This window comes from Hyperolius riggenbachi, chromosome 8, assembly GCF_040937935.1.
Source record: "Hyperolius riggenbachi isolate aHypRig1 chromosome 8, aHypRig1.pri, whole genome shotgun sequence".
Taxonomy (NCBI): Eukaryota; Metazoa; Chordata; class Amphibia; order Anura; family Hyperoliidae; genus Hyperolius; species Hyperolius riggenbachi.
The window spans coordinates 46,451,554-46,475,712 of record NC_090653.1 but is presented as its reverse complement, the minus strand read 5'-3'; the positions used below and the strand labels follow the sequence as shown (position 1 = coordinate 46,475,712).

At 46.0% G+C, this 24,159-nt stretch overlaps 1 protein-coding gene across 1 annotated transcript in view; it reads right to left on the bottom strand.

The window, feature by feature from the left end:
- Positions 1-19,932: 19,932 nt before the first annotated feature.
- Positions 19,933-24,159, bottom strand: part of LOC137527291 (uncharacterized) — a 31,973-nt gene continuing 27,746 nt past the window's right edge. The window contains exon 5 of the mRNA XM_068247799.1: positions 19,933-20,109. Within this exon, the coding sequence (XP_068103900.1) occupies positions 19,991-20,109 (119 nt within the window). The 3' untranslated portion in view covers positions 19,933-19,990. The remainder of the gene's footprint in view (positions 20,110-24,159) is intronic.

The following is a 24,159-nucleotide window of genomic DNA, read 5'->3' as shown; positions in this document are numbered from 1 at the left end:
ACTTGTTGTCGATGAGTACTCCTAAGTCCTTCTCCAAGTTTGATGTCCCCAACTGTATCCCATTTATTTTGTATGGTGTTAGACCATTGGTACGACCAAAATGCATGACTTTACATTTGTCAACATTGAATTTCATCTGCCATGTATGTGCCCATATAGCCATCCTATCCAGATCCTGTTGCAATATAACACTATCTTCCTTAGAGTTGATGATTCTGCACAATTTTGTATCATCTGCAAAAATAGCAACATTGCTCACTACTGTATCCACTAGGTCATTAATAAATAAATTGAAGAGCACTGGACCCAGTACAGACCCCTGTGGGACCCCACTGCTAACAGTCTCCCATTTTGAGTATGATCCATTGACCACAACTCTTTGTTTTCTGTCCATTAGCCAGTTCCCTATCCAAGCACACAGACTCTTCCCCAGTCCTTGCATCCTCATCTTTTGCACCAGACTTTTGTGGGGAACAGTGTCGAAGGCCTTAGCAAAGTCTAAGTATATCACATCTACAGCATTCCCAATATCCATATTAGCATTCACTACCTCATAAAAGCTGAGCATGTTAGTCAAACAGGACCTGTCTTTAGTAAACCCATGTTGATGCTGAGAAATAAGATTATTTTCTACTATGAAGTCATGTATAGTATCTCTTAGTAACCCCTCAAATAGTTTGCATACAACTGATGTTAAGCTTACAGGTCTATAATTTCCTGGATCTGATTTTTTGCCCTTCTTAAATAATGGGAAAACGTGGGCTGTACGCCAATCCACTGGGACTCTGCCAGTTGCAAGAGAGTCACAAAAGATAAGATAAAGGGGTTTATCTATAACTGAACTTAATTCCCTTAGGACCCGAGGATGCATGCCATCCGGGCCAGGTGCCTTGTCTATTTTTAATTTATTTAGTCTTGCCTTTACTTCTTCCTGCGTTAAGTATTTAATATTACAGTTAGAAGATTGAGACTCTTCCGCCTCTGTAATTTGCAACAGTGCTGTTTCCTTTGTAAAGACAGAAGCAAAGAAAGCATTTAATAACTCTGCCTTACCTTGGTCATCCACCATTGAGTTTCCACCTTCATCCTTTAGGAGTCCTATACAGTCAACCTTTCTTTTTTTAGAGTTGATGTACTTGTAAAACTTTTTTGGGTTAGATTTGATATCCCTAGCGATTTGATTTTCAGCTTCGATCTTTGCTAGCCTAATTTCTTTTTTACAATTTTTATTGCACTCCTTGTAATTGCTGAGTGCAGCCTCGGACCCCTCCTGTTTTAGGACCTTATAGGCATTCTTTTTCCTCTTCATTTTATCTCTAACCTTTCTATTCATCCATAGAGGCCTTTTTTTATTCCTAGACATTTTGTTTCCATATGGGATATACATACTACAATATTGATTGAGAATACGTTTAAAAGCTTGCCATTTCCCTTCAGTGTCCTCCCCTTGTAGTACATTATCCCAGTTCACCAAACTTAGTGCCTGCCTAATTTGATTGAACTTTGCTTTTCTAAAATTCATAGTTTTAGTGGTCCCGCTGCCCCGTGGCCTATCAGTCACCAGATCAAACGTTATCATGTTGTGATCACTATTTCCCAAATGTTCTTGAACCTGCACATTTGATACATTATCTGGTCTATTCGAAATGATCAGATCCAGTAACGCATTCCCCCTAGTTGGTTCCGTTACCATTTGAGTCAAGTAATTGTCCTGTAGTGCTGCCAGAAATCTGCTGCTTTTACCAGAATGGGTAGCCTCAATACCCCAGTCAATGTCTGGAAAGTTGAAGTCGCCCATAACTATGACCTCATTTTTACTTGCCGCTTTTTCAATTTGCTGTAGTAATTGCAGTTCTGCAGCTTCATTAATATGAGGTGGTCTGTAGCATACCCCAATAAGCAATTGGCAACTTTTATTTCCACCATGAATATTTACCCAAACGGACTCCACATCTTCGCAATCTTCCTCCATCTCATCGTTGAGGACAGCTGTAAAAGAATTCTTAACAAAGAGACAAACCCCTCCACCTTTTTTCCCTGTTCTATCCCTCCTGAACACATTGTATCCTTTTAAATTGGCTATCCAGTCATGACTTTCATCCATCCATGTCTCGGTTATTCCCACAATGTCATAGCCTTTGTCATTCAGAATGAACTCTAGTTCATCTATTTTATTTGCAAGGCTCCGAGCATTGGTTATCATGCACTTTATATTTTTACCACCACATTTACCAATTTTGTTTACCTGAAATGGTTTACAGATTTAAAATACCTAGTATGATTGATTAGATAAGCTCTTATACTACATGAAAGTGGTAAGATTGAACAACCAAGATTGTATGGTGTGTGTTGAGCCTTAGTAATTATTATCAAAGACAGGCACTCTTTCTTTTCTTTTTTTTTTTTAAGGACACCAGTCACAATTAAATTGAAAAAAATACGGTTGTTAACGTAAACAGGAATAGAAAGCTAAAAAGAATAGCGTAATTAGAGTAAAAAAAACACAAATGTTTGAATATCACTATAAAGTCAATGCATGATAACATTGAAGTGCAGCAGGAAGGCTTGGCAGAACCAAGTGAAATGGGAGTATGATGTAATGCAGATTACTTCAGGTACATGTGGCAGTTAGAAATAAATTATTGGGATTTGCCGATAAAGGCAGATAAAAAGCATACAGAAATGTACAATTTAACCTCCTTAGCAGTAGCCACGAGCTAGACTTGGGGTGGAAAAACGCAGCTCAGAGAGGTAACCCTGAGCTACATACATGGTAGCTGACGGGAGGTCCATGAAGAGCATTGCCTGCAGTGGGCGATTTCACTCACCTCCCAGGCGATCCAGGTGCTGGCGACCATTCCACTTCCTGTCCACAGGGGTTCTGCATCTCCCTGGTGAGATCGCCGACTGTCGTCATGACGACAGCCAGCAATCTCACTCTAGGGTTACAGCGCCACCCGGAGGATGGAGGGAGAACTGTAGCGCTGGATCCCAAGAAGGTGAGTAAGTGCAGGGGCTGCTCCAGGCTCTCTTGTGGTATGATTTTTTTCATGCTTTTAGGGAGCAAAAGCACTTGAAAAAAATTGTACCACTTTTAGACCCTAAAATCAGGAAGGAATCATACCACCAGGGAGGTTAATAAAGGTATACAGCAGGTCATTTATGTGAAAATAAAAATTAAAAAAAGTTACATCAAACTCCTCTTTCACTTGGTTCTGCCAAGCCTCTTGTCAGTCTGCCTGCTGAGTCTACATATGGAGAGTGGCAACTCTGTGCACATCGGTTACTGGACATTGTGTACCAAGAACAGCCGCGATTACAGGCTTATAAAGGCAGCTGTATTGGTGGTTTTGGTTGGTAAAGCAAGGGCAGGTCTGGTGTTTAGCTAAAATTGTTTATTGCATCTGACAACATATTTCACAGAGGAACTTTCTCTGTTCCTTCAGGGGAGTTGGGCACCCTATACTAGCTGATCGTTTAACCCTAGCTTGGTTATCTTCATTTTTAGTTATAAGAAAGCAAAATTATACTTATCAGTGCTTTTTTTTCAGCAGAGGTCTTTTGCATTTTGATTCACTATAAGACTTTCTTGTAGCTCTGGATCTCCATAACTTAGCTTGGTTGCCTTTAAAAAAAAACATGTTTCTGTTGGTGTTAACCACTTCACCACTGAGGGGTTTTACCCCCTGACCACCAGAGCAATTTTCACCTTTCAGCGCTCCGTCCATTCATTCGTCTATAACTTTATTATTACTTATCGCAATGAAATGAACTATATCTTGTTTTTTCCGCCACCAATTAGGCTTTCTTTAGGTGGGACATTATGTCAAGAATTATTTTATTCTAAATGTGTTTTAATGGGGAAAATAGGAAAAAATGTGGGAAAAAATTATTATTTTCAGTTTTCGGCCATTATAGTTTTTAAATAATGCATGCTACTGTAATTAAAACCCATGAAATTTGCCCATTATTCCCAATTATAAAACCGTTTAAATGATGTCCCTATCACAATGTTTGGCCCCAATATTTTATTTGGAAATAAAGGTGCATTTTTTTCAGTTTTGCGTCCATCCCTAATTACAAGCCCGTAGTTTATAAAGTAACAGTGTTATACCCTCTTGACATAAATATTTAAAAAGTTCAGTCCCTACGGTAACTATTTATGTTTTTTTTTTTATTGTATACATTTTTTTTTTTTTAAATTACAAAAAAAAAAAAAACATTGGGGAGTGTGGGAGGTAATGAGTTAATTTATTATGTAAAACAATTTATTTGTATGTGTAAAATGCATTAGGGTGTAGTTTACTATTTGGACACAAGATGGCCACAGTGAGTATGTTTACATGCGACCTGTAAGCGACCGGAAGGACGCTTACAGGAAGCAGTAGGAGGCTGGGAGACTCACAATGATCGCGCTGTTTCTGAAAGAAGCAGCAGATCATTGCGGGGCTTAGATCAACGAACGGGAATGGATTTTCCCGTTCATTGATCTCCGGGCAAGCGGGCGGCGGCGTGCACGAGCGGCGGGTGCGCGCGCACGAGCGGCGGTAGCGCGGACAGCGGCGGGAGCGCGAAAGGTACGGATTTCTCCGTCCCTGGTTTTTTAGGAGGGAAAAAAGGGACGGAGAAATTCGTACCGCCGGGGGTAAAGTGGTTAATGGCCCCTCCCCTTCTCAGAAGACTACACAGAGCATGAAGGAATATTTCAGTATCTCTAGCATTCAGGAAAGATTTACATCTATCATTGCAGAAAAAAACAAGCATTTATTTGAATGTACAATTCTGCATTCCCAAACTTTCAATGTTCATTTTCATACAGTTTTAATTGAATTTCAAAAAAATAGAAGAAAACAAATGTTGCATAGAAATTATACATCCCATGTAAACAGTTTACCAGTGCACATCTTTGCAGCGATAATAATAATAAGACATGTTAAAGGGACTCTGAGCAGTGCAGAAACTATGGAAAGATGCATATCATTTTAAAGCTTTCTTTCTCCTCTTTCCAATGATATATAAACCGCCACCCTACGCATTTTAGTTTTCACTATTTTCGCGATTGAAATAGCCGCGGCCGCTGTATTACACAGGACGACACTTTCCCCGGTGTCAGCAGCTCCATTCAGCAGAATGGAGCTGCTGACTTTAGGAAAAAGTCGCCCTGTGTAATACAAGTAACTATGGAAAGGTGGATATCATTTTAAAGCTCTCTTTCTCCTCTTTCTGGTGACACCTAAATCGTCGCCATACGCCTTTTAGTTTTCTCTATTTTCGCGATTGAAATCGCGGCCGTTGCAATTTCAATCACGAAAATAGCGAAAACTGAAAGGCGTAGGGCGATGGTTTATATATCATTGGAAAGAGGAGAAAGAGAGCTTTAAAATTATATGCATCTTTCCATAGTTTCTGCACTGCTTGGAGTCCCTTTAATGAAACAGTATAACAGTATATTAGAGTACAGATACTCTTTAAAGGTACAGGTAAGTATTTCTGGTTAATTAAAGGAATACTATCGATGTATGCATTTATTTTTAAATGCTGTATGTTGTAGCACACATTAGGGCAAGTACTAGGAGCAATTTGATTCCTCACACAGCTGTTCCTCCTTTCTTTAACTTCTTTCTCTTTCTATTTCTTTAACTTCTCACTTTGCAATGTGTTGATTTATTTTTTTCCTCTTTTCGCTACAGTTCCTCTTTAACACACATTTTTGCTGTTTTACAGCTTCTATCTTGATTCGTAGACCTGTTTTTATCTCTTTCCTAAACTCAGAAGTTTATCTTCGTCATGCAAGAGCTTTGCAGCATGTTATTCGTTATCAGTGGGACTTGCATGGCATTCTGACTTAACCTCCTTGGCGGTACAATAAATCCACCAGGGGGCAGCGCAGCACTTTTTTTAATTTTTTTATAAAGCATGTAGCTAGCCTAGCGCTAGCTACATGCTTCCCCCCTCCCTTCGCCATCCCTCCCACCCCTCTGATCACCGCCGGCGCTTTTACCCTGCAGGGAATCCCGTTCTGAACGGGATTCCCTGTATGGGCTTCCCCGTCGCCATGGCGATGATTGCGATGATGCCACCGACATCATCGGCGTCGTGACGTCAGCGGGTGTTCCGATCCACCCCTCAGCGCTGCCTGGCACTGCTTGGCCAGGCAGCGAAAGGGGTCGGGGCGGCGCAGCGGATAGCGGTGAATAGGCGGGTAGCGGCGGCGATCGTTATGCACACGCAGCTAGCCCGGGGTTACCGCCAAGGAGGTTAAAGAGAAACCGTGACCAAGAACAGAACTTCATCCCAATCAGTAGCTGATACCCCCTTTCCCCATGATAAATCTTTTCCTTTTCACAAACGGATCCTCAGTGGGTCTGTATGGCTGATATTGTGGTGAAACCCCTCCCACAAGAAACTCTGAGGACCATGGTCCTGGTAGTTTCCTGTCTGTGAACCTTGTTGCATTGTGGGAAATAGCTGTTTACAGCTGTTTCCATCTGTCAAAAAAGCAAGCAGCAGTTACATCACCTGCCAGCAGTAAAAATGTCACCATGTGATAAATTTCAGAATGTAAATCAGGGATTTAAAAGATTTTACAATGGGCAAACACTGACTCAATCATTTATTCATAATTATTGTAAAAATGAAGCACTTGTTTATTACATTATTTTCACTGGAGTTCCTCTTTAAGTCTGATTAACCATTTCAGCTGCCCAGACGTGATCCTCACGTCCAGTTGGCTGCTCTGCTGCGGTGCCGCACTTCGGTGCGCTCCTGTGCGCGATTGCGGGCGTGCCCCTTTGCCCCCATGCTGTTCCCTAGTAGCCCTGTGATCAGTGAATGGGAACATGGTTCCCGATCACCGATCAAAATCCCCAGAAGAAAAAACGATGGTCTCTTACCAGAGACTGCAGTCTTTCTGCAAAAAAAAAAGTTTCCCCGTCCTCCTTGTGCTTCCAGTTAGCGAGAAGCACAAGATAAAAATAAAAACTTAAGTTGGCCAAGATAGTAAAACTACATCTATGTAACGATCGGTGGGCGCAGAGAGTATCTGATTACCGGTGATCTGCAGTATCGCCGGAAATACAGATATATACCAGATTATAAGTGATCTGCAGTCTCACCGATAATCCGATATACAAACTAACCTCTGTTCGCCTGAGTAGAGTGTAGTGTTTTGGTGTAACAGTAACACTAGGAGGCCTAGGCCTCAGTGCAGCAAGGAGAACTGCACGTATTCCTTCCGCAGACCTGAGCTCTCCAAGACGGGAGGAGTCAGACTGACAGTAGGAAGGAAAGTCCGAGAGTGACACTCAGGAAGAAGTGTCACTAACAGGACTGGGAACCGCCTCCAATCGTGAGGTCGGTTCTCGAGGTCAGACAAGCCAGGTCGTACACACACGGACAGATAAAGTACAAATACAGTAGGCAAAGGCGGAGTCAAAGTACAGGCAGGGTTCGGCAACGGGGTATCAGATATATCGGGGTACAAAATCAGGAGGCAGAAACAGAGTCTTGGAACGAGCCGAGGTTCGGCAACAGAGTATCAGAAATATCGAGGTACAAGGTCAGAGTTCAGGAGGATAGTCGAGGCAGGCAAAAGTCATAACATATAATCACAATCAAACTAGTACTTTAGCTATCAAATATCTAGCTAAGTGTAGGATTACAGCTCCAGCTGGTCCCGGCACACTTCAGGATCTGACTACGGATCTGGGTGCTCCCACGTATGTGATCGCACGCCAGACAAAGAGCAAGTGAACAACCAGCAGTATATATACTCTAGGACCTTTCCAGGACCTCCCTAATTGCTGGTCCAATGAGAGCAGTGGAATTTGTCAGCTGACCCAGCTGGTCAGCCGACACCCTTCTAACTGCTATTTAAACTCTGCCTTTCTGCTCGCGCGCGTGTAAGTCTGAATCTTGGTGGACTATCAGTCCCAGCCACACCAGTACTGTCATGCAATGTATCTAGTGCGGGGGCCGCCTCTGATGCGGATTCCGCCGTTCCCAATGCGGATTCCGCCGCACTGCCTATGCGGCATGCAGCGTTTTTTCCGCGTTGTGACGCCATGCTGGACGCGGAAACAGCCGCCTCACCTTGAGAGACGGCGGCATTTCCGCGTTTCCTTACAGTACCCCCTCCCCGAGGAGTGGACTCCGGACAACTCCTACCAGGTTTCTCGGGATGTAAGGCATGAAACTCCCTCCTTAACTCGTCTGCATGCATGCGTGAACCCGGTACCCACTGTCTCTCCTCAATGCCGTACCCTTTCCAATGTACGAGGTACTGTACCGAATTCTGTACCATGCGTGAATCCAATATCTTTTCTACCTCGTACTCAGGTTGGTCGTCCACCACCACAGGAGGAGGAGGAGTGGGACCCACATGGACTGCTGGTTTAAGCAGGGATACGTGGAAGGACTTTACCCCACGCATGCTGGCGGGAAGATCAACGGAATACGTAACGTTGTTGATCTTCTTGGCCACTGAAAATGGACCCACAAACCTGGGGCCCAGTTTATCTGAGGGCTGTCTCAGGGTTAAGTGACGTGTGGACACCCAGACCAAGTCTCCTGGCTGGAACTTCCACTCCAATGAGCGTCTTTTGTCAGCCTGACCCTTTTGACTCTGGAATGCCCTTTCCAGATTACTCTTCACCTTCCCCCAGATGACTTTAAATGCCCTGTGCCAGGCTTCCAGGGTTGGAAACGGAGAGGAGGCAACTGGCAAGGGGGAAAACTTGGGCGATCTCCCCGTTACCACCTGAAAAGGCGAAAATCCGGAGGAGGAATTTCTCAAGTTATTTTGAGCAAATTCTGCGAAGGGCAAAAATCTGACCCAGTCGTCTTGTGCCTCCGCAACATAACATCTCAAAAATTGTTCTAGAGACTGATTTATCCTTTCAGTCTGGCCATTAGTCTGTGGGTGGTAGCCGGACGAGAAAGACAGCTTCATGCCCATTTGGTGGCAAAATGCCCTCCAGAATCTAGAAATGAATTGGACTCCCCTATCCGACACTATGTTTTCCGGAATGCCATGCAGCCGGAAAATGTGGATGATGAACAGGTCGGCCAATTCCTGAGCCGAGGGGAGTCCTTTCAAGGGCACGAAATGGGCCATCTTGCTGAAGCGGTCGACTACCACCCAAATGACCGACATGCCTTCAGACCTGGGGAGCTCACCCACGAAATCCATGGACAAGTGGGTCCATGGCTCACTCGGGGCGGGCAAAGGCTGTAAGGTACCGACAGGTGCCAGCCGGGAGGGTTTACTCTTAGCACATACTGCGCATTCCCTAACAAATTCCCTGCAATCAACAGACAGGGAAGGCCACCAGGCACACCTGGCTACAAGATCCTGTGTTCTGGCAACTCCAGGATGTCCAGCATTTTTATGTGCGTGGAACATTTCAAGGATCTGAAGACGAAAGGGCAAGGGAATAAACATGACCCCTTCAGGCTTCCCTTCCGGGATGTCCTGCTGGAAGGGGCTCAACGTCTCCTTCCAGTCTTCCCAAGTATCAATTGCAGCCAGCACCAATTTTCGCGGAACAATCGTCTCAGGGACGGAGGCCTGTGCTGTTTCTGGCTCAAAGCACCTGGATAGCGCATCTGCCTTAGTATTCTTACTGCCCGGGGTGTACGTAATCACGAATGTGAACCTTGAAAAAAACAGGGACCATCGAGCCTGACGAGGGCTTAACCTCTTAGCCCCCTCGATGTATTCCAGATTCTTGTGGTCGGTAAAAACCGTGATAGTATGCTCCGCTCCTTCTAACCAATGACGCCATTCTTCAAAGGCTAGTTTAATGGCTAAGAGTTCCCTGTTGCCTATATCGTAGTTTCTCTCTGCTGGAGAGAATCTCCGAGAAAAATAGGCACATGGGTGCAATCTACCCTGTAAGCCTGAACGTTGAGACAGCACAGCCCCCACCCCGACTTCTGAGGCGTCTACCTCAACAATAAAAGGGAAGGAAGTGTCTACGTGTCTTAGTATGGGTGCTGTGCAGAACAGCTCCTTCAAGGTCGAAAATGCCTGTAGGGCCTCAGGCGACCAGTGAGTAGTATCCGCCCCTTTCCTAGTGAGACTAGTGAGAGGTGCAATAACGGTGGAGTACCCCTTTATGAACCTCCTATAATAGTTTGCAAAACCCAGAAAACGTTGCAACGACTTTAACCCCACCGGCTGAGGCCACTCCAGAACAGCGGATACCTTGGCAGGGTCCATAGACAGGCCCGAGGTGGAGATTATGTACCCCAGAAAGGCGACAGATGTAACTTCAAAAATACATTTTTCCAACTTGGCGTACAGCAGATTTTGTCTCAACTTGTTTAGCACAAATCTGACATGGACCCTGTGCTCGGAGAGGTTGTTGGAGTAAATTAGTATATCGTCAAGGTATACAAGCACAAACCTACCCAACACCTCCCTGAATACCTCGTTAATCAATTCCTGGAAGACGGCTGGCGCATTGCACAACCCGAAGGGCATCACTAAGTACTCGTAATGCCCATCGGGTGTGTTGAAGGCCGTCTTCCATTCATCGCCCTCTCTAATGCGGATCAGGTTGTATGCACCCCTCAGATCCAATTTTGAAAAGATCTTAGCGTCTGTGACCTGCGTGAATAAATCGTCTATTAATGGCAACGGATAACGATTCTTCACCGTGATTTTATTTAGGCCCCGATAATCGATGCAAGGTCGAAGACCTCCGTCTTTTTTCTTAACAAAAAAGAAACCGGCCCCTGCAGGCGAGCGGGAGGGGCGAATGAACCCCTTGGCCAGATTGTCACGGATGTACTCCTGCATAGCCACCTTCTCTGGTCCAGACAAATTATACAGGTGACCCCTAGGGGGCATACAACCGGCACGGAGATCGATGGGGCCATCGAAAGGGCGATGAGGAGGTAACCTATCAGCAGCCCTGGGACAGAATACATCCGAGAACTCGGAGTATTGCTCGGGAACACCCTCCACATGTACCTTGGTCTGACCTAATACCACTTTTCCTAGGCACTGTTGGGAACAGAAGTCTGACCAACTGGTTAATTGTCCTGTCGCCCAATTGATCTGTGGCGAATGAAGCTGCAGCCAAGGCATACCTAGGACAATGGTGGAGGTGGTCATATGTAACACAAAAAAACGTAAACTCTCCCTATGCAGTACCCCAGTAATGACTTCCACCTCTGGTGTCTGGGACAGCGGACGGTCCCTTTGTAACGGGGAGTCGTCCACGGCAGTAACCTGGATAGGTGGTTTTACTGGGGTGAGAGGAATGTCCAACTTCTCTGCAAATTCGGAACTCATGAAGTTAGCCGCGGAGCCTGAATCAATAAAGGCCTCTGTGGCTTCAGATTTGTCCCCCCATGTAATCGTACAGGGGAGGAGCAATCGTCTTTCTTTCAGGGGTGCGAGCTGGGCGCCTAGGGTGTCACCCCTTATCACTCCTAGGCGGTAGCGTTTCCCGGCTTATCCTTATTAGGCTTAATGAGACAGTCTCGTACCCTATGCCCCCCTTCACCACAGTATAAACATAGTTGTTCCGACAATCTCCGTCTTCTCTCCACTTGGGTCAATTTAGACCGACCGATCTGCATCGGCTCAGGTGGAGGCAAGACCGGAGATGATGAGACAGAAGGAGACGGAGTTACTAGGGGTGCAGCGGGAGGCACTGTGTAAGAGGTCGGCCTAAGCCGATGACTGCCCCTAGTCTGTCTCTGATGGCGTAGCCTACGGTCGATTCGAATGGCCGATGAGATGGCCTCGTCGACTGTTTTGGGTTCGGGTTGGCTTAACATTAGGTCGGAGACCTCATCTGACAACCCAGACAGGAAGTAATCTAACAGGGCATAAGTGCCAAACCTGGCCGTAACTGACCACCTACGAAATTCGGCCGCATAATCCTCGACTGGACCCCTGCCTTGACGTAAAAGTTTGAGCTTCCGCTCAGAGGATGCAGCAAGGTCAGGGTCGTCGTAGATTACGGCCATGGCCTTAAAAAATTCCTCTACCGAGGTCAGAGCAGTATCGGTAGAAGGCAGGTTGTATGCCCATGACTGGGAGTCACCAGACAGCAAAGTTTTAATAAAGGTGACCCGTTGGGTCTCAGTCCCCGAGGATCGGGGTCTCAACTCGAAATACGATAACACTCTACTCCTGAAATTCCGGAAGTCAGACTTGTGGCCGGAAAATTTATCAGGTACAGGCATACGTATGTCAGTACTAGGAGAGGATCGCACTGAATCAACTGACGTCTGGAGGGTTTGCACAGAGCCTGACAGGACATCAATCATAGTCTTGTGGCTACCCAGCACTTGGTTGATGTTTTCCACCGAAGTGGCAAGTGCGCCCAGACGGTCAGTATGTGCGTCCATTTGCATTTTTTGGGTCTGGCGTTCTGTAACGATCGGTGGGCGCAGAGAGTATCTGATTACCGGTGATCTGCAGTATCGCCGGAAATACAGATATATACCAGATTATAAGTGATCTGCAGTCTCACCGATAATCCGATATACAAACTAACCTCTGTTCGCCTGAGTAGAGTGTAGTGTTTTGGTGTAACAGTAACACTAGGAGGCCTAGGCCTCAGTGCAGCAAGGAGAACTGCACGTATTCCTTCCGCAGACCTGAGCTCTCCAAGACGGGAGGAGTCAGACTGACAGTAGGAAGGAAAGTCCGAGAGTGACACTCAGGAAGAAGTGTCACTAACAGGACTGGGAACCGCCTCCAATCGTGAGGTCGGTTCTCGAGGTCAGACAAGCCAGGTCGTACACACACGGACAGATAAAGTACAAATACAGTAGGCAAAGGCGGAGTCAAAGTACAGGCAGGGTTCGGCAACGGGGTATCAGATATATCGGGGTACAAAATCAGGAGGCAGAAACAGAGTCTTGGAACGAGCCGAGGTTCGGCAACAGAGTATCAGAAATATCGAGGTACAAGGTCAGAGTTCAGGAGGATAGTCGAGGCAGGCAAAAGTCATAACATATAATCACAATCAAACTAGTACTTTAGCTATCAAATATCTAGCTAAGTGTAGGATTACAGCTCCAGCTGGTCCCGGCACACTTCAGGATCTGACTACGGATCTGGGTGCTCCCACGTATGTGATCGCACGCCAGACAAAGAGCAAGTGAACAACCAGCAGTATATATACTCTAGGACCTTTCCAGGACCTCCCTAATTGCTGGTCCAATGAGAGCAGTGGAATTTGTCAGCTGACCCAGCTGGTCAGCCGACACCCTTCTAACTGCTATTTAAACTCTGCCTTTCTGCTCGCGCGCGTGTAAGTCTGAATCTTGGTGGACTATCAGTCCCAGCCACACCAGTACTGTCATGCAATGTATCTAGTGCGGGGGCCGCCTCTGATGCGGATTCCGCCGTTCCCAATGCGGATTCCGCCGCACTGCCTATGCGGCATGCAGCGTTTTTTCCGCGTTGTGACGCCATGCTGGACGCGGAAACAGCCGCCTCACCTTGAGAGACGGCGGCATTTCCGCGTTTCCTTACAATCTACAAACATTTTTGAAAGGAATTCACACACATTTTAACATTTAAAATTAACTGTTTATTTCCCACACCAAAAAATGACCCAAATAAATTTTTTACTGGAAAAACAAAAATTACAATTAAAAAAAACAAAAAACAAAGCATAAATAGTTACCTAAGGGTCTGAACTTTTTAAATATGCATGTGAAGGGGGTATACTATGAACATTTTTAAAATGATAAACTTGGAAATAGTGATGGATGCAAAACTGAAAAAATGCACCTTTGTTTCCAAATAAAATATTGGCGCCATACGTTGTGATAGGGACAAAATTTAAATGGTGTCATAACCGAGACAAATGGGCAAATAAAATACATAGGTTTTAATTATGGTAGCATGGATTATTTTAAAGCTATAATGGACAAAAACTGAGAAATAATGAATTTTTTCAATGTTTTACTTATTAATCCTGTTAATTAACATGCATTTATAAAAAAATAATTCTTAGCAAAATGTACCACCCAAAGAAAGCCTAATTAGTGGTGGAAAAAACAAGATATAGATCAATAACTTGTTATAAGTAGTGATGAAGTTATAAGCGAATGAATGGGAGGTAAAAATTGCTCTGATGCATAAGGTGGAAAATCCCTGCCGGCTGAAATGGTTAAAGACAAAGTATAATTTATGCCTACACACTATGCAATGCCCCATCAGATTGACAGTCAAATCGATAATTTCATTTTTCTGATTTCTAATTTGTATAAAAGTGATTAGAAAATCAATCAGAAAAATGATCTCATGTGAAATTGCATGGAGTTTACCAGGCAAAAGAACCCTGGAGTTACAGTGATAAAAGAGGAACATGGACTAGTTCTATAATATATAATTATATATAATATATAATGAAATATCTGTAATGTTTGCAGATATTTCACTATGACCTAACCTTTTCATACTCTCACACAGAACCATTAACCTCGTGACCATCTAACCTGAACCTCATCCTCACGGCCGGCCTTTGACCTGAGCGACCAGAGCGGTCGCTCAGGGCGCCGGCTTCCAGGGGGGCGCCCCTGCAGTTCTGGGGCATATGTACTTTGCTGTGGGCTCTGACAAGTCCATCTTCCGTGGTAGCTCCGCCCAAGGTCGTACTGACCCACCGGGTCAGTGTTTGTTGTCAATACTGAACTGCTGATTAGCAGTAGAAGGGACCAGTGCACGCCTACCCCTTCTCCTGCTTCCTCCCCCCTTGATGTTTCTTCAGCTGCGTGTTAACGTTCAGCAGCTGCTGTGGCGCGAAATTTGTACTAAGAGGAGTGAGGAGCAGTGGAGCGAGACGAGCACTGGGAGCTGGACATGAAGGAGAGAGGAAGATCAGAGACACAGGCAGACCCAGCCAGCAGCTGTACACAGAGGGGGAGATCGGAGACAGATAACATCTAGATAGCCTGCAAGCCGTACATGGAGGTGGGAGCAGAGACACAGCCAGACTGAGGGACGCTCAGCCAGAGAGGGAGGAGGTGATATTATATTCTGGCTTCTTATTTTTGCAATTTGATCTCTATTCTTGTGTCCATCTCTATCTCTATCCTGTGTCCACCCTCTCTCCCTGTGCATCTCTCTGTGTGACTACTCTCCTGGCATCCTACTGCACCCACCTTCCTTGCATGCTGCGCTGTGCTCACCTTCTTACCTTCCATGTATCCCCCTTGTGCCCACCTTCCATGTATCCACCCTGTGCTCACCTTTCATGCATCCCCCCTGTGCCCACCTTCCATGCATCCCCCTGTGCCCACCTTCCATGCATCCCCCTGTGCCCACCTTCCATGCATCCCCCTGTGCCCACCTTCCACATGCATCCCCCCTGTGCCCACCTTCCCCATGCATCCCCCTGTGCCCACCTTCCCCATGTGTCCCCCTGTGCCCACCTTCCCCATGCGTCCCCCTGTGCCCACCTTCCCCATGCGTCCCCCTGTGCCCACCTTCCATGCCCCCGCCCACCTTTCATGCCCCCCCCCTGCCCACCTTCCATGCCCCCCCCCCCTGCCCACCTTCTTTGCCTCAGTCTATGTGCATCCCTCTAATGTCCTACCATATTATTATTATTCATTTATATAACACTGACATGATCTTCTGCAGCACTTTAAAGAGTACATAGTCATGTCACTGACTGTCCTCAGAGAAGCTCACAGGCTAATCCTACCATAGTCATAGTCATAGTCTAATGTCCTCCCATATTATTATGATGTATTTATATAGCACTGACATCTTCTGCAGCACTTTACAAAGTACGTAGTCATGTCACGGACTGTCTTCAGAGGAGCTCACAGTCTAATCCTACCATTTTTTTTATCATACATTTTTTATTTAGTGCTGACATCTTCGGCAGCACTGTACAGAGTACATAGTCTTGTCACTAACTCCCTCAGAGGAGCTAACAATCTAATCCCTACCATAGTCCTACTATGTCTATGTATGTATCAGTGTAGTGTATGTATTCCTGTCTAGGGCCAATTTAGGGGAAAGCTAATTAACTTATCTGTATGTTTTTGGGATGCGGGAGGAAACCAGAGTGCCCAGAGGAAACCCACGCAGACAGCGGGGGGGGGGGGGGCGGAAGACAAACTCCATGCAGATGCTGGCTTGGCTGGGATTTGAATCAGGGACCCAGCGCTGCAAGGCGAGAGTGCTAACCACTACGCGGCAGTGCTGTTCTACCATAGTCATAGCGCAATGTGCTACCATTTATTATTTATTTACAAAGCACTGGCATCTTCTGCAGCACTTTACAGAGTACATAGTCATGTCACTGTCTTTAAAAGAGCTCACTATCTAATCCTACCATAGTCATAGTCTAATGCCCTACCATATTATTATTATGTATTTATATAGCACTGACATCTTCTGCAGCACATTACAGAGTACATAGTCATGTCACTGTCTGTCTTCAGAGAAACTCACAAGCTAATCCTACCATAGTCATAGCCTTGGATCTGCCTATATACACTAAAAGAAGATCTGCAAGCCTGGCCTATACATACACTAAAGGGGGGAATCTGCCTATATATACTAAAGGGGGGATCTGCCTACATGTGTGTGCATGCACACGTGAAGAGGATGAATGGGGGGGGGGCACCAAAATCAGGTTTCGAACAGGGCGCTGTGAAACTTAAGGCCGGCCCTGCTCATCCTAAATGCGGCAAAACTGTTAAACTTACTGTGGACTTCAGAAGGCACCCTGTAAAGGATTGAGGAGATGCCGCCGCGCGGTCTGGCAGCGGGGCGGCTGTCTCCGCGTTCAGACCGGCGGTTTCCGCACAGCAGCGTGCGTCTGGTTTGTCTGAGCCTTCTAGTGCACACAGATGGAGAGCTACGCGTGCGCGCGCTGGGAGGCAGGACCTTTATGCCAGGAGGAGAGGGATCAGCTGATCAGGTTGGTCAGCTGATCCCAGAGAGCGAACTGTCATTGGCTGAGTGGCGCTGGGTGGCACTGAGGAGCGCTGCACTATATATAGATCTCGCCGCTCAGTCTCAAGTTGTGCCGTTGCGAATACATGCGTGTTAGCACTCAGACCATAGTCAGACCCCACAGTGTGTTAGAACCAGGTGGACCTGGGAATTCACACTGAGCCAGATTACTCTTGTGTTATTACTGTGTAATACTTTAGACCAGTTCCAGGGTGTTGTGACCAAGGACCTCACACCCAAGCTTAGGGATACTGTGTCATTGCTGTGTTATATCTTTGACCAGTTCCAGGGTGTTGTAACCAAGGACCTCACACCCAAGCTTAGGGACTCTGTGTCTCTGTGTGTATACTCTAGACTAGTTTCCGGGTGTCGAGATCAAGGAGCTCACACCCCAGTCTAGGATACTGTAATATTTATATGTTATGACCTTTTGCTCTGCCGACCTTTCTCTTGCTTTCTGATTCGGTACCTCGCATATCTGTCTATCTGTTGCCAGACCCTGCCTGCACCTGGTTACCGAATCAGCCTTCTTTCTTTGTACCTTATCTGTCAGTGTGTTGCCGACCCGGCCTGAACGATCCTTCTGGCTGTCACTCTCCCCTTGAGTGTCAGTCTGTCTGTACTACCTGTGACACGACCTTGCTAGTGTCAGGTAGCTGCAGAAACCTCCTGTTACTCAGAGAGGTCTTTCTTCAGTCCAGCCAGGGACTCTATCCCTTTGGAGTCCTTTGGCTGCAGTTAAGTCTGATTCCCAGTATTACAGGGAATTACTGGATAGCTAGTTATCTCTATCCTCTCTCCCAGGAGATAGTCCCTGCTCTCTCAGGGGCCACCTGCCCCTCAGGTGGTTGGTGCTCTTTTGTTATCATTATCTCCCGCCCCTCGGGAGACAGCTCACTGTTGCACCAAACACTTACACGTTACCAGGTGTCCAGAGGTTAGTCATACTTGCATTATTGGTGATTCTGCAGATCATCAATAATCGGGTATATATCTGTATTGTTGGTGATACTGCAGATCACCAATAATCAGATTCTCTCTGGTTGCTGACACCAATCGTTACACACCCCCACCCACACTCAATCCAGTCTCCATCGAAGGGTCCAAGATCCCCAGAGTACATAGTGCTCAGTTTCTAGGCACTACCATCACCAACAATTTGAGATGGGACGTGAACGCCACCATAACCCAAAAAGAAGGCTCAGCAGAGGCTGTTCTTCCGGAGGCAACTGAGAAACTTTAGAAAACCATCGGCAGGAATTGCTCATCAGTTTCTATACTGCCTCCATTGAAGCTGTCCTTTGCTCTTCCATCCTCCTCTGGTACACAAAGGCAAATGCAAGCAATAGGCATAAACTTCAAAGAGTAATTAGCACTGTTGAGAGGATCATTGGGTCATCCCTGCCAGCTCTGGACCTACTCCACACATCTAGAATGGGGTCCAGGGCCAACAGGATAAATGAAGACCCCTCTCACCCCAGCAGTCTTTTTTTTAACCTTCTGCCCTCCGGCCACCACTACAGGACCATCCCCACCAAAACTTACAGACACAGGAAGACCTCCCTCCACCCCCCCCCCCCCCAAGAATCTTCCTCTAAGTTTTAATTTTGCCATGTACATGACATATAATTCCAGGTGCAACGTCTGTCACACTTGGTGAATAAAGTTGATTCTGATTCTGAGGAGGAGCTTAGGAAGTGACCCAAATGTTAATTTATTTCACAGAATTTATGTGGAAATGTCAGGATGACATTTCACCAGGTCTTGTAGCAATTCCAATTCTGTAATTAAATTAATTACGGTAGGAAGAGAGCAAATATAGTATACTATTGTCATGAACAAAACATTTATCTCAGCCTTGGGCCAGATTATCACACCCTAGACTATCACTTATTACCGCATATATACACAGATTAAAACCAGCAAGGCAAAAGCACTATCTACTATGCCACCATGCTGCTATATATATGTCCCTGAAGAAGCCCCCACATGATGCAAAACACGTTGCATTTTCTGAAGTGTTATGTGTTCTTGGAGGACTTCCATGATACATTTTGCATAAGTGTATTTAGAATGGGACTGGGGGTGGGGATGACTGTTGAATTTAGATGATTTATTGCTTGTTATAATTATAGACACTTGCAGTGGAGCTACAAGCTACCCTTACATGGCGCCTCTATAGTGTTCATGTTTATTATGTATACGTTATAAATGTATTTTCAAGTTCCTCTTTTAATCTTCACTGTGTGCATAATTTGTAAATTACAGAGGCGCCAACTAGGATAAAAATGCACTAAAAACAGCATAAAATGGGGCGGCAAGGGTGGACTTATCTCCCCAGAGAAAAACACAACAATCTTGTATTACCAAAAAAAAACCATTTATTCTTACCAGTCCACCCTTGCCCCCCATTTTATGCTGTTTTAGTGCATTTTATCCTATTTGGCACCTCTGTAATTTACAAGTATTTGTTTTCCACCTGGTGGATGGGTGTTACTACCCTTTTCTTCTTGCTACGGAGAGCGACTTTTTGGCCTGAGTCAGGACAGGTATAATTTCTCCCCAAGTGCAATTAGTGGTTGCCTAGTCTTGGCAACCCATATTTGTGAGTATACAGCTGTTATTGATTATTATTTCCAATTCTACCATCAGTAATACACTATTGGGGGCTCTCGACTGACCTTTTGTTTTGTTTTACATACTGTGTGCATAATGTTAGTCTAATCAGTGAAGGAACTTACGGCATATTACGTTTTAGACATGAAGGTTTATGTGATTACAAAGTAATTATGTTTTTATTATTATCTACATAAGTAAAATGATCACAATGAAAAATAATAATAAAAAAAAAAGAATGTATTTTTTTTCAAAGCAGATAAACATTTGTAAAGCAAGTAAGAGGAAAGGAAATGCATTCATTTATTTGTGGATTAATATTTGTGGATAACAGGAAGACAATGTCCAGTAATAATAAGCCATAGGGTTTCATACGGGCCACAAGGAAACTGTTTCATTTCTCTGTCCAGAGACTTTCATGTCTCAACAAGACATCATTATAGTGACGGTCAGCAGGATGATGAGGATGATGAGGCAGCTGATGCGAAGGGTTTCCATGATAACAAGCTTTCCCATATTCCAGTTGTGACCTGCAGATGGGGCTAGAGGAAACAGCTGTTAAAGTGAATGTTTACCAACTTAACAATAAAAAAGTCAGATACTCACCTAAGGAGAGGGAAGGCTCGGTCCTAATGAGCCTTCCCTCTCCTCTCCCGGTGCCCAGTCCTGCGCAGGATCCCCCGTGGCAGTATTCGATCAGTTCGGTCAAATACTGCCACTTCCGCAGCCGAAGGCAGCTTTCGGAAGCCTTCGGGAGCACTAGGGCTCCCGAAGACGGGCCGCTCCATACTACGCATGTGCGAGCGCCCTCTATGACGCACTCGCGCGTGTGTAGTCCCTGCGGCGGCGGACGCGAACGGGGAAGCCAGCGCAGCACCGAGGGCACCGGGAGAGGAGAGGGAAGGCTCATTAGGACCGAGCCTTCCCTCTCCTTAGGTGAGTATCTGACTTTTTTATTTGTAAATTGGTAAACACTGGCTTTAAGGAGTATTGTATTTTACCAGCTAGTTAGAAAGGCTGTGTAATACTACAGACCAGTTGTTCTCAAACTTTTATGGGTGAGAGCACCCCTGCTAACATTGACATTTCTTCAAGGCACCCCTACTACCAAAATGCTGTCAGGACCCTCCCAAGCCCCCCCAAGTAGCTAGTGACACTTATTATTGATGTTTATTAGGTAGAGTCCCCCCTCCAGCTAACCAGTGACCCTTACGAGGCAGCAGCTCCACTCCAAATAGACAAACACACCTTCCCCATTAGACAGTACTCCGTTATAGTAGCCAGTGACCAGTGTTGCTTGCGAATATTCACCAAAGTAATTTTCACATCGAAAATACCATTTTTGATTCAAGAAAATTTTCACAAAAATTAATTTTTATTTTTGCGTTTTCGCATTGTTCATAAAAAAGTCAATATTCTTACTGCAAAAACACAGAAAACTATGTTTTTAACGCAACAATATTCTTTCCATGAAATTTCGTGATAAATATTAACAATGCGAAAAAATGTGATGGAATTTTTGCTCAAAAATCAAATTTAACATTAATTTTGCAAAATGTTATGCGAAAAAATATTGGCATTTTCGCTCATCACTGCCAGTGAGTAGTGACCCCCATAAAGCAGCAGCCCTACTCTATCTATGCTTTAAGTAAACAGTTATCCCCTCTCCCCTTCAATTAGACAAAATCCCCCCCCCCCCCCCAAGCAGTAGCCTACCTTTTTATTATGCAGCATCAATTCGGGGCATTTTCTATCATTTTGTGTTGCTCAGAGCTTTGGCCATGCGCACTAAAGGAGTAGCCCTCCCATTGGTTAAAACTCTCCAGAAATCCTCCTCAGATTGGTTACATTAGAATCCGAATATCTCCCAATCATGGGTCCCTACAGACCCTAAATTGGGTGGGTAGGGAGGGGACCAACTCTGAGCCACTTCTCTGCCTAATGTCACGATCGGTGTCAGCACGCAGAGAGAATCTGATTATTGGTGATCTGCAGTATCACCAAGAATGCAGATATATACCCGATTATTGATGATCTGCAGAATCACCGATAATACAGATATATTGCTAACCTCTGGACACCTCAGCAAAAGAAACACAATAAGACAGTAATATATCACAGAAGTGTGGAAATATCCACCACACGGCAATTCCTCAGAGGTGTGGTTACCTCTGAATGGGAACCCCGTGAGTGAGATCCTCCAACCAGGCTGACTGAGGAATCTCGACCCCTAGCAGCAATCGTCTGCTTGGGGCAGGCGTCTCGGAGAGGCAAGCCTCAGAGATAACCCTCCAGTGGGAGACGTTCCACTGAAGGGAGAAAGGTCAGACAGGCAAGGGTTCAGCAACAGAGATGGCGGCAGCGGTACAGGAGCGGAAGGCAAAAGAGTAATCGGTAAACAGGCAGAGGTCAGCAACAAGGATCAGATAGGCAGAGGTACAAGATCAGCAAGAGAGAGAATAGTCAGGGATAGCCAGAGTCAGAACACAGATCAATTATCAATATACAATAATAATCCTAAGCTAAGGTGTGAAATCCTTAGTATCAACACCAGGGCACTGAACTAAGGTCTGAGCGCTAACACAGAAGTGTAATCACGACAGCAGACAAGCTCCTTAAATGCTGGGGACGCATCTGCAGCGACACCCAGCCGCCCAGCCAATCAATAGTGCAGCTGGAGTCAGCTGACTGGAAGGTCAGCTGACCCTCCTCCGTAGGAGGTACAAATCCTGCCTCCTTGTGCGTGCGTGCGCGCGCGACCCTCTGCCTCAGTGTACACAAGAGGCCAGGCCCAGGGTCCGCGCCCGAGAGCGTACTAACCTCCGCCGGCCGCATCACCGGCCCCGCCGCTATGTCGCCAGCCGCGTCGGCGATGTGCCCAGCAACTCTTGCCAGCGGTTCCGCAAGTGGAGCGGAACTCGCTGGCTGGGACGCGGAGACCGCCGCCATGCTGCCCTGCGTGGCGGCATCTCCGTGAACTCTCACAGTACCCACCCCTTGAGGGGAGTGGCCTCCAGACACTTCCTACACGGCTTCTCAGGATGTAACTGATGAAATTTCTTCCTCAACCTCTCAGCATGCAGGCGAGTCTCTGGAACTTACGACCTGTCCTCCACACCATACCCCTTCCAGTGGACCAGATACTGGAGTGAATTCTGCACTAAGCGGCAATCCAAAATCTTTTCAACCTCAAACTCTGTCTGGCCCTCTACCACGACTGGGGGGGGGGGGGAGAGGAATCCACATACACTGCCGGTTTCAGTAAGGAGACGTGGAACGATCTGCCACATCTCATACTGGCTGGAAGATCAATGACATAAGAAACATCATTGATTCTTTTGACCACCGGATAAGGCCCTATGAACCTAGGACCCAACTTGGTGGACGGTTGTCTGAGTGCCAAATGTTTTGTTGACACCCACACCTTGTCTCCTGGAGCAAAGTGCCACTGGGCAGAGCATTTCCTATCGGCCTGTTTCTTTTGTCTCTGAAAGGCCATACCTAAATTTCTTTTCACCTGTCCCCAAAGCTCCCTCAACGCCCTCTGCCAATCCTCCAGGGCAGGGAAGGGGGAAGAACACACCGGTAATGGGGAAAACTTAGGGGATTTTCCTGACACAACCTGAAAAGGGGACAGCCCTGTAGACGAACTCTTCAGGTTGTTGTGCGCAAACTCCGCAAAGGGCAAAAACCTAACCCATTCGGTTTGCGCGTCCGCCACATAACATCTCAGGAACTGCTCTAGGGCCTGATTAACTCTTTCGGTCTGCCCGTTGGTCTGTGGGTGATACTCTGAAGAAAAGGACAGGTTCATATCCAACGAATGGCAAAAAGCCCTCCAGAACTTTGCCACGAATTGGACTCCCCTATCAGAAACCACATCATCCGGGATTCCGTGCAACCGGAAGACGTGTTGTATGAAAAGATCGGCCAACTCTTGGGCTGAGGGAAACCCTTTACGCGGAACAAAATGGGCCATCTTGCTGAATCTATCTACAACTACCCAAATGACTGTCATGCCTTCGGACCTGGGGAGTTCGCCAATGAAATCCATGGACAAATGGGTCCACGGTTCACTTGGCACTGGTAAAGATTGTAAGGTGCCCACTGGAGCCAGACGAGAAGGTTTGTTCCTGGCACAGACAACACACTCTCTAATAAATTCCCTACAATCCGAGGCCAAGGAAGGCCACCACACAGACCTAGTGAGCAGATCTAGAGTGCGAGTGACCCCAGGGTGACCCGCATTCTTATGGGCATGGAATAGCTGCATGATTTGTAATCGGAAAGGAAGTGGCACGAAAAGAACCCCTTTTAGTTTCCCTTCCGGGGTATCCAACTGAAAAGCAGCTAGTGTGGTTGCCCAATCTTCCCATGTGTCAACAGCAGCTAGCACCACCTTGAGAGGCAGAATACCCTCGGGAGATGTTGACTGGGCTGTCTCAGCCTCGAAACATCTGGAGAGGGCGTCTGCCTTGACATTCTTAGAACCTGGAGTGTACGTGATGACAAATCTGAAGCGTGTAAAGAACAAAGACCAGCGGGCCTGTCTGGGATTAAGCCTTTTGGCCCCCCCAATGTACTCCAGGTTC